Source organism: Capra hircus, chromosome 20 (genome assembly GCF_001704415.2).
Source record: "Capra hircus breed San Clemente chromosome 20, ASM170441v1, whole genome shotgun sequence".
Taxonomy (NCBI): domain Eukaryota; kingdom Metazoa; phylum Chordata; class Mammalia; order Artiodactyla; family Bovidae; genus Capra; species Capra hircus.
Window position 1 is genome coordinate 4,021,428 of NC_030827.1, and position 11,526 is coordinate 4,032,953.

Sequence of the window (11,526 nt, forward strand, 5' to 3'; positions counted from 1 at the left end):
AGCGAGAGGAAAGCCCACATGGCAACGAAGACCCAGCACAGCCAACAATAAATAAATGAAACTGTTTTTAAAAAATAATAACAGCAGTAAATTTTAGGCTGATTCCCGAGACCTGAACACCAGCATCTACCCAGGAGCAGCCTCCAGCGTGACAGACAAGGGGAGCTGGACCAGGGGCCTCAAGGGACTCAGCCTTTGTTAATCCTCAGAGAGCTGGGCCAGGCAATCCGGTCAACCCGCAGAGAATCACAGTGGCGACAGTCCCATCCACTTCCTCCTCCACGGTGCGCGCCGTGTTAGGGCTGGCTACACGCCTCCATCTCCACAGACTCCCTGAGGGAAGCACTGCGTTGATCCTCGTTTTACAGCTCAAGATACTGAGCCTCAAACTGCCGAGGTGACCTTCCCAAGGTCATAGAGCACACAGCAGGGGAAGCCAGGAGAAAGCCTAGCGCTGATTTCAGGGCCAGCACCCATCACACAGCGCTGGCTGGGGCGGGCGGGGAGCTGGGCCTGGCGTCACTATTCATCACGCACTCGTGCAGCAGGTATTAACTCGGTGTCTACCACGGATCTACTATCCACAAAGGATGGATTGATTACTCCCTGCTCTCCAGGACCTTACATCCTCAGAAGAAAGAAAATAAATAAGGTGACAGAGAAGAGAATCGCAGTTTGTGAGGGGGCTCTGAAGGAAGTCAGCAGGGAGCCGTCACTGCAGGACGAGAAGGAGCCAGCTGTGCAGCCACACAAGAGCGGCTGGCAGCAGAACCAGCAAGCGCAAAGGCCCTGAGGCAGAGAGGCTGCGCTTCCTTCAGTTCCTCCCAGTGGCCCCCATCTTCCCTTGGACGGGGAGGCTGGCTCATGCTGAGTCTTCAGTCACTCCACGCCCTCCACCCTTAGGCCCTGGATTCTGGTTCTGGTACAGCCTGTTATTAAAGAGGAAAAAAAAAAACACCTATAGAAGAAGGAAGAAAAAAAATGTAGTAAAGGGGAAAGCAGAGAGAAAGGGGAAGAGAAAGCAGAGTGAGTGCAAGGCAGCGGGGCGGGAGGAGGCAGCCGTGTGACACGCCCCCCACCCGCCCGCGGGAGTGCTCAGCGCCTTCGGGTCCTGGGGCACCAGCAGCCCACCCCCGCCAGGGCCCCAGGGCACCCAGCTTCCCCCCGACGCCACCCCCTTCCCCTGCCACTTCCTCTGCTCGCCCTGCCGGTGACCGTCACCACTTCCTCCGTGTGAGAGGCCACCACTGCCGTCCTGGGGCTCAGATCCAGTGGAGGCTGAGGCAGGCCGGAAGAAGGGCCCATTCCTGGGCTCACAAATGTCAGCGCCGCCAGAAATACCACAGCGAAGGCACCCTGGACCCTCTCCTCCCGATAAGCCCCCTTATTTCCCCCTCCAAGCTACACAGCAGAAAAGGCACAGGCTTCTGGCCAGAGATATCTGGGTTTAAGTCCCAGCTCTGCCATGGAAGAGCTCTGTGATGCTGAGCAGGTCACTGTCCCTCTCTTGGCCTCTGCTCCATCCGGTGAGGATACTGACTCCTGCCTTTCACAGGTCTAGTGGGCTGTGAGAATAGTCTACTCGAGTCTAGTGGAATAAACGATAGACAAGAAGGGAGGGGGACTTCCCTGGCAGTCCACGGTTAAGATTCTGCTTCCATTACAGGGGGCATGGGTTTGATCCCTGGTCAGGGAACTAGGATCCTGTAATGACACGTGGCAGGGTCAAAGAGAAAAATCAACTCCCCACTCATTTATCTTGTTTACATGCTAACGGCCAACACTCACATGAGGTTTTCCAACGTCCCAGACTAAGTGGTTTACATGGGTCATTTCAGACAAAAAGCCCTATGGGGTAGCTAACAAAACCACGGCACAGGTAAAAACTTTTCTCCAGGACCACACAACCTGCAAGGGAGAGGGCTGGGCTTCAACTCCAGGACCACACCCAAGTGCCCAGACCACCTCTGGTCCCTGGAAGCATAAGCTGCCCTTCCCATCTCACCCTCTTTGCTCTCTCCTGACCCAGCGCTCTAGAACCCTCCATGCCCACACACATCTCCTTCTTGGGTCGGCCATCTTCCACCAGTCACTTCCCTCCCTGGGCTCTGACCACTGCGCTAGCCTTCACCAGTCACTTCCCTCCCTGGGCTCTGACCACTGCGCAGCCTTCCCTCCCACACATCCACCTACTACCCCTGGTTCCAGTCACCAGGCTCTGGCCACCCTGGCCCAGCCTCCACTCATCAATGGTCACCTTGGCCTTGGGCAGCCAGGACATCTGGATCTGGCATCCCCCAATTGTGCAGGCCAACCACTCCCCATCCAGTAACTATCCAAAGACCACTCTCCTCTAACACTACACGAGGCTGATCTCAGGACCAGGTCAGACCCTGGCAAGGTGTGGCACGGAGGACAGTAACCATGACGTCCACATTCCTCAGCGTGCCATTCAAGGCGCTCTCACTTGGCCCCCACACACTATTCTAGACCTGGCCCGCACTGGCCAGCTCCCCAAAGCCAAGCCCAGCTCCCAAATAATACATTGACCACTGGACTTGAGTGGGCAAATGAAATATGTACAGTGGGTCAGGGGGAGGGCACACAGCAGTGGAAGACAGTAAAAGCCAGATATACGCTGCCCGGTACCGAGCCAAGGCCACCACTGAGCATCTGAACCACGGCTGGACCACAGCAAGATGCCCTGTAAATGCCAACCACACAGCTTTTAAAGGCTTTGCATGCAATGAGAACTTTAAATATCTCTCTCTTCTGTTGATTACATGCTGAAATGATAGCACTTTGGATATATACTGGGGTAACCAAAATATACTACGAAAATTCACTTCTGATGCTTTTCCTTGTTTGAGTGTGTCTACTAGAACACTTTAAGTCAGGTACGTGGCTCCTGTTACATTCCCCTTGAACATTCTCCTCACTTCCAGCAGACATGACCCTGCATGAGTGCATGCCGGGCCATATCAGCATATCTGATCGGGGCTTTTATGTGAACACTCATGATTTCAAAATGCTGGCAATCACTTCAAATTTGATTCAGCCACCATGCGAGTCACACAAACCAGTCCACAAGCCCTATCATGCTCAAGGCCCACCCAGGGACAACCTGAGGCCTCACTGCCTGGCTCTCTCCTGGCCTGGGCTTCTTCCCCTCTGTCTGTCTGTCCTGTCCCCACCTCACCCTCCCTGCCCAGTGGAAGCTGTCCCCTCTCACCGCCAGTCCCATCGTGGTCCTGATACAACTCTCTTGCCGGGGCAGAGCCTTCCTTTCCCCTGTGGTCTTGAAAGCATCGGGTTAGGTGGGTAGCTGGCTCATCCTGTGTGCCTACGAGCTACTGATCTGATTCTCCCAGCTGCTCAGTGGGGTGAGCATTGGTCTCAGCCCCACCAAACACATGGGGAAACTGAGGCAAGCCACTCACCTGACTTCATACCGCAGCTAAGTAGGGGAGCCAGGATTCAAAGTCAGGTCTGCCTGGCTGCAAGGCCCAAGTCTTGCATCACACACCTGTGACAAACACAGGGGAGCCATGGCTGTTTGCAGAGCTGAATCGAGGCACAACTGTTTGTAGCAGGCAGCAGCGCCCCACAGGAGCGATCTTGCCCCCCGGGGGACATGTGGCCTTGTCCAGAGACATTTTTGGCTGTCTCAACTAGGGGGAGGAGAGGGAGGTGCTGGCAGTGGTGTCATTTTTGTAGGTAGAAACCAGAGATACTGCTAACATCCTATGACACACAGGCAGCCCCCATAACAAAGAAGGAGCTGCCCCAAATGTCAATAGTGCCAAGGTGGGAAGCCTGGTATAACGAACAAGCTCTTAACACGGAAGTCCTTCTGTTTGCCCCCAGCTTGGCTGAAGTAACTGGTCGGGACCTTCTTTGTTTCATAGCAAGAGCATCAGCAATAATGAACCATCTTCCTTTCCTGCCCACTTCCGGGGTGGGGATCAGGTGCTGAACGTATTACACCTTTCTAAGTATCTTATCCTTCAAATCATCGCCTCTGTTTTATAAATAAGAGTCTGGAGGCTCAGAAGTGGGAGTCACTTGTTTGGAGGTGCAACCCAGATCGTCCGAGCCCCAAACACGTCCTTTAACCTTCCTGCTTCCACGCCCTTGGCAGCAGCTGGGCCTGGGAGGGACCCATCCCTGGCTCTTTCCTGGTGGCAGCCCCTGTAGGGAGCATAGATTCGATCCCTGGTCAGGGAACTAGAATCCCTCATGCCATGCACCAGGGTCAAAAAAAAAATGGGGTGGGGGGGTGGGGAGTCAACTCTCCACTCATTCATCTTATTTACATGCTAATGGATAACACCCATGCAAGCTTTTCCAGCATCCTGGACTAAGCGGTTTGCACGAATTATTTCAGACCCAACAACAGAGATATTCCCCTAGTCCGAGTAACCAGGATGCCAGGGGACACTGGGCGGAGGTGAAGGCTGGCTGTGCAATTGCTTAGCTGCTCTAGATCCAGACGGTGCGAGGCCAATGCAAAATCTGCCACTTTAGACCCCGTGGGCAGGCGACATCCCCAGGAAGTTCGGGTAGCCTTGGTTTTCGGACCCAGCCAGGAACCCACTCACAATAGCAAGGACTTGTGTTTAAAAACACTAGGCTGAGCGGAAATAAGGTTACAGCCTGGGGGCAGAGCTCTTTCCGGAGGCGAAGGGGAGGTGCACGGGGATGAGGGAGACCTGGGCAGCCCCTGGAGGAAGCGGAAACCCAGGCTTTAAATTCAGGCAGAGTCGAGGTGAAAGGAGCTGCCAGGCTGGGGAGGGTGGGAACCTCAGCTTTGTCTGAACTGGGCGGCGGGGCAGGATGTGGCCCCAGGGTTAACAATGGCTCTCTGAGCGGAGGGCACCTGAGGTCCCCACCCGGAGGGCAGCCGCTGCCAAGGCCCCAGATTCCCAAAGGACTCGGGGAATGGCCCTTAGTGAGAGCGAGGGGGCAAAGGGGCCGCTAGGAACTTATCTCATTTTCTTTTAAAAATCATGCTCAAAGAAGCATCACTCCTTCCACGGAATAATTCCCTTCAAGAGTTAAGCCTAAAGGATGATTTAAAATATACAGTCAGTTCTGCTATAATGCTTACTTTTTTAAAATGTCAGTTTTGTTCCAATACCACTGATGTATCAGGGAACAATTTTATCAAAATGCTAAATTCACATCTGCTTATGTGTTGTCTGCCATAAACACTAGGTAAACGCAGAAAACTTCACCCAAGTGACCCAACGCAAATGAATATACATAGGGCACAGGCCCCTAAGACGCCAGTCAGCAACCTTTGAGACACACCCATCCCATACGGGAGCCCAATCTACCACCTAATTTCAGAGCGCAGAGTCTTGGCCACGGAACCACCACGGACGTCCCCATAATTCTGTATTTCTTACCCACAAAACTTGTATAACACTCTGCTACTTGTTTTTTTAGGCAATCTTTATTTCTTCCAATTTGCTGATGAAGTTTCTGAGTGTTGTACCCTTATCCCCATTTGTTCACAAGGCTTCTGATTTTTACTGCATGATTCTGCACAGTTTAGGGATTTTTAGGAAGGCATATTTACATTACAGCAGAACTGACTGTATCGTGTAAAGGGTTTAGCACAGCGCCTGGCATATGATCAACACTTAATTTATCTTGTTAACAGTAAAAAAAAAAAAATTTATGAGAGGATTACTTAAATATCCAAAAAGATTAAGATCATGGGGGCACTGACCCATTCCAGAAAGTATGTATGAAGCATTTAGAATAACACATGCAGAGGTTTAAGAAATGGAAGATGGTATAAAACACTGTAGCTTTGTAAATTACAACACTGCATTTTAACAAAAATTTTTTTCTCCATAAAAATCAATTATGGGCTTTCCTGGTAGCTCAGCTGATAAAGGAAACCCCAGTTTGAATCCTGGGTCGGGAAGATCTGCTGGAAAAGGGACAGGCTACTCACTCCAGTAGGCCTAGGCTTCCCTGGTGGCTCAGCTGGTAAAGAATCCGCCTGCAATGTGGGTAGACCTGGGTTCAATCCCTGGGTTGGGAAGATCCCCTGGGGAAGGGAACAGCTACCCACACCAGTATTCTGGCCTGGAGAATTCCATGGACTGTAATAGTATGTCCATATTTAAACAAATATTTTTTCTCCATAAAAATCAATTAAGTCTGGAAGGAAATATATCAAAATGTTAACAGCAATTGATGGGACTTAGGGTAATGTTTTTCTTTTTAAGGAAAAAAATTTTGTACTGTACTCCTAATTTTACAAAATCATAAAACTTTTGAAAGCTTAAAGACAACATAAGATGACAACTAAAGCAATCTTCAGGAAGCAGAAAAAAAAATCTCAGCCTGTTAACCCAGCTCTTCAGGTCCACAGGCTCCCTGCCTCTGTTCAGCATTTAAGGGCCTGCTTCACCCGCAGCTGTGAGAGTGGGCACACCTGCTAAAGGCAGATTTTTCCATTCAACACCACACCAAACACTTCCCTTTCCATCCTGTCTTCAGAATAAAGATTATTTCCAAGGGCAAGAATTTTTAAACCATATAGCCTACGACTTTTACTTTGTATCTAGTAATAAACTAAAAACTATTTCCCTCTGAAGTCCATCTGAAATCCCTCAAGGAGTAGGTGAGAGTGAACTTGACTTTGCACAAAATCAATCTTACCTACCTCCTTTTCACCAGAGACAAACTGGTGGCTTACCAGGGAGAAAAGGGGAAAAAGAGGCTCCATCGTAGCACCAGTGATAAAGAACCCACCTGCTTATGCAGGAGAAATAAGAGCTGTGGGTTCAGTCCCTGGGTTGGCAAGATCCCCTGGAGGAGGGCATCAGCAACCCACTCCAGCTTTCTTGCCTGGAGAACCCCATGGACAGAGGCGCCTAGAGGGCTACCGTCTATGAGATCACCAAGAGTCGGACACAACTGAACAACCTAGCACGCTTGCACGCACACATCTTGACTGCTAATGCTTAGGCTTTGAGCCTGAACAAGACACTCAACAGGAAATCTATAATTGGCATCCTCTTCTGACAAGCCTTTGACAAATTGGGATTCTTGTGACTTCTTTTTTTTTTTAATATTTGTTTTATTTGTTTGCCTGTATCGGGTCTTAGTTGCAGCACACAGGACCTTAGATCTTGGTTGTGGCATGTGGACTCTAGTTCCCTGAGCAGGGAATGAGCCTGGACCCCGTGCACTGGGAGCGTGGAGTCCTAGCCGCTGGACTGCCAGGGAGGTCCCTCTCGTGACTTCTCACACCAGGGAAACCCTCAGGAAGGCCACCATCACCTAGGCTGCCAGAAGAAAACTCTGCTAGTTCTAGGACAGGAAGAGGAGATGCTGCTAGCTGTCACTTGCCCAGCTTGCAGGCAGCTGGTTACCAAGGCACCGTGTCAAAGCAGAAGATCTGCTCCGAGATAAAAACCTAGATGGAACCTCTGTCCTGTGCTGCTGAGATGGCCATGCCAGGGGACAATGAAGTAAGGAGGAGTTACGGTCCCTGAATAGAATCTTTATTGAAGCAATAACTGCTTCAACTTCATCTCTAAGGGGCTGAGTAAACAGCACTTCTCCAGGGCAGGAGACAGGGGTCACAGAGATCTCTGATCTAAGACGGATCTTCCGAAGCTGTAACCAAGCCCCGAGCCTTGGCTCTAGTCCATTCCTTTCCCTGGGACCCAGGGTTCCTGCACATAACATGGGGATGGGCTGGACTGAACAGTCACATATGAAGGCCAGGCGCACAATCTAATAAATTGTCCAGGTGTGTCAGCCATCACACAGCTCTCCTAGTCTAGCTTTGCCTTCTCTTAATTAGGAGAAAACCAAGGATTCAGAGGTGGTGGGGAGGAAGCTGGGGTGCAGTCGGCTCACAGCTTTGAGCACTTCCATGTGTTCTGGAGTACCAGCAGACAAAGTAACTTGCGAATCAGATGGGCTCCTCTGTTTGGAACTTTCAGAGCAGTAGGGGAGTTTTACCCAGCTAAAGCAGGCGGAAATGACAATCGAAACTGACAAGGGGAAATCTTACCAGCCTAAAAGCAAAGTTCTGCATTTAGATTTGAAAGAAAATGAAGCCAGGATCCATTAGGGGACAGGGACAAGACTAATTGAAAGCCAACCCCGAATAAAACAAACATCTGCAAGAGCCAACAGCAAGCGCTGGAAACACCAGCTGAACCTTTTGGAGAAAGCGAGGGACATGGTGAGCTGAGTAAGGGCGCAGCTGCCCTCACAGGGGTCAGAGCACACCTGGACAGCAGGCTGTGTCTGGGGGAGCCCAGGACTTTGGCGGGGTGTGTGTGGGGGGGCGCGGTGTCTGGGGGGGTTGTCCGGGGGGCGGGGGGGTCGCCGCGCAAGACTGAGGACAGTTTCCTGGTGCCCTAGAGAGAATAGGGAGCTTTGAGAAGGGTGAAGAAAAGACGCGCAACTGTAGACTGTGCTGGCTGCCCTCGCCTACACGCAGAACCCGCAGGCAGAGAAGCGCAGCAAGTCAAACAGCTGAGAGCCACCCGTGTGAGTGTCACAGCCTCTCCAACCACGGAACCTTTGCTCCGGTGGGTTCCACCCTGTAACAGGAAGTGCCTGCTTAGAGGGGAGGTGGTAGCAAAGTAGACACCGGGATGGGCCTGGGTGGCCTCCAAATTGCCTCCAGCCATGTTTCTCAGAACTTAAAGTGCTCAGCGATCACCTGGGGATCTGTTACAACGCAGACCCTACTTGATCAGGTCGAGAGTGGGGCCTCAGATCCTGCATTTCTAATAAGCTCCCAGGGGATACTAATGTCACTCCTTCAGGGACTACAATCTGGTAACTCAGCTCACCACCACTTTCAGGTCGAAAAGAGCAAGTCTTGACCAGGAGGACTGAGAGAAGCCCTATCTGGGGTCCAAGCTCCTAAAAGGGAAGTCCTGGGGTCAGAGTGGTCCACAAGCTCAAGGAATCCCATGGAAGGTGACGGTGGCTCAGGACGGGGGTGTCCTCCTGGAGAACATGTGGGTTTCTCTGAGTAAAGGGTTTCCTAGGAGGAAGGAGATAGGGGAAGGGTGCCGTCAAGCCCTGAGTGTTTTTTGGGGTCCCCAGTACGACTCAGAAGCACAGAACTTCTTCTCAGGACTAAGAACCAGATAATGCCTACAGCAAACGTGTCTAGAATTAATCAGCTATGCCCCACCCACCCCTCCACAAAAGCTCTCTGGCCTCCTATTCCTCTAGGGGAAAGGTGACTACAGGCTGGGAGACTCCCCAGCAGTGACTCATCCACATACTCAAATCTGACACCCGAAGCGCAGGATTCCAGAGGCCCTAACCTCCCGCTCTGCCGGCCCCAGCCTCCATTTCCAAGCCTAACCTCTCACTCCGAACCCCCCTACCCAACCCCCGGTCTCTCCGTCTCTGGCTCATCTTCAGGTGTGTCCCTAATTTCATCGGACCCAACCCATCCAGACGCAGCCCAGTTGCTCTGTGCCCATCGCCTCTGCACCCTCACAGCATCTGGGTGGACTCCCCTAAAAAGTACGCCTAGTCTCGGACGCTAAAGTTCTATAAGCGCCCCTTTGTCTCCCCCTGCGGCGCCGAGAGCCGTGCGGGGCGCACAGGAAGTGCTCGGAAAAAGCTTGGGGGCAGCCGCCGCGCCGTCAGGGGCGCAGGGGCTGAGCCGGGCTGAGTGAGGGGACCCCCCCCGCCCGCAGCAAAGAAGAAGGGTCACCGGGACCGGAGCCCGGGACTCCGCGGTCAGGACCGGGCAGCTCCTCCGCGCTCCCCCGAGCCGCGGCCGAGACTGACCAAGGCCAGTGCCCCTCCCTTCCGGAGCGGCTCCACGCGCCCCGAGTCCCCCACTCTCGGCGCCCTCACCTTGTAAACCTTGCCGAAGGCACCGTCGCCCAGCTCGCCCACGATCTCCCACACCTCGTTGGGATCCAGGTCCCGGCGGACATGCTCATATTCGCGGGACTTTCTCTTCTCGAAGGTAGACAGGCGCAGGATGCGGCGGAAATTGGCGAAAGCCATGGCTGGGGCGCGCCAGCCGGGGGGCGAGGTGGCGCGGCTGCCGCGGCCGCGAGGCGGAGGGGCTGGAGGGCGCCGCGGCGCTCGCGGGCTCTCCGCAGCCCGGCCCTTCCCCGCAGCCCGAGCCGGGTCAAGTGCGCCCGGGGCAGCTCGCGGCCGGAGCACCCGGAACCGCGCAGGCACCCGCGGTCCCCGCCCCCGCTCGGTCCCGTCCCGGGGCCGCCTCCCGGTGCCGGCCCCGCTCGCGCCGCGCCCCTCGCCCAGCCTCGGGAGGCGTTCCGCGGACCCGGCTCCACCTGCCGCTCCCCGGCAACACCCGGAGACCCCCTAATTGGCTACGGGCGCTCCCCGGCTCCGCCCGTCGCCGCAGGGCACTCTGGAAACTGTAGTCCCCCGCGCACCGCGCGCCCGCAAGCAACCGACTAGGCTTTGGATAGTTTAGGGCACGCTTCGGCGAGAGCGTCCCGGGGCTGGGAGGCCCCCAGAGTCACGTGGCTCCCAACATTTCTGCCGGAGCGAAAGGGGAACCAAACTGGCTCTTCGCGAGCGCCCACTGATTGTTGTCCAAAGAGCGAGAGGGCGAACCGACATTAATCACTGAATCCGCCCTGTGACTTCCCGGCAAAGCTGCTCTGCCCCCGCCCACTTTTCAGGTGGGGGCGCCGGGAGGGCTAGGCACCAGCCCCCCGCTACACATCCTGCAGGCTGAGCCGGTGCGGTTTCCTCGGCGCGGTGCTGCCTCCTAGCGCGGGAGATGCCGGGTCCTTGCGGCATGGTCGGTCCTGGAGACCCAGGCTCCTTACGGTAACTCTCCCTCATAAATAGAGCCTCAGCGAATGTCACATCCAATAGTTCCGGTCCCTATGAAGAAAATTCATGTTGAGGTGTTTTTACCACTCCGGAACTGCAGGCAAACACCAATTTGGAAAGACAGCTGCAGAAGCCTGGGGTTGCTGGTAGTGGTCTGCATAAAGGGTGCCCTGAGTAAAGACTGAAATGTCTCCACCACTTAGTGAGTGGTTGCAGCTGTAGAAAGTCTTAATCACCAGAAGAAGCAAACACAGCGCAAGACTGGGCTCTCACCCACAAATAAGCCTCCCAGAGCAAGCTGGAAGGCGGGTCTTTCCCTGTTCCAGTCCACCTGACCAACTCTGTGAAGCGGCTGAGAGGACAGTGGGGAGGCTCTCCCATTGGGAGGAAGGGGCTCTGACTTAGGTCAGCCTAGGGGACTGTGAAGAAGGCTGAGCGCCGAAGAACTGATGCTTTTGAACTGCTGGAGAAGACTCTTGAGAGTCCCTTGGACTGCAAGGAGATCCAACCAGTCCATTCTGAAGGAGATCAGCCCTGGGATTTCTTTGGAAGGAATGATGCTAAAGCTGAAACTCCAGTACTTTGGCCACCTCATGCGAAGAGTTGACTCATTGGAAAAGACTCTGATGCTGGGAGGGATTGGGGGCAGGAGGAAAAGGGGACGACCGAGGATGAGATGGCTGGATGGCATCA

At 53.8% G+C, this 11,526-nt stretch overlaps 1 protein-coding gene across 1 annotated transcript in view; it reads right to left on the reverse strand.

Annotated features, from left to right (window-relative positions):
• STK10 (serine/threonine kinase 10) overlaps positions 1-10,214 on the reverse strand; it is a 130,365-nt gene extending 120,151 nt beyond the window's left edge. Inside the window, exon 1 of the mRNA XM_018065487.1 lies at positions 9,871-10,214. Within this exon, the coding sequence (XP_017920976.1) occupies positions 9,871-10,026 (156 nt within the window). The 5' untranslated portion in view covers positions 10,027-10,214. The remainder of the gene's footprint in view (positions 1-9,870) is intronic.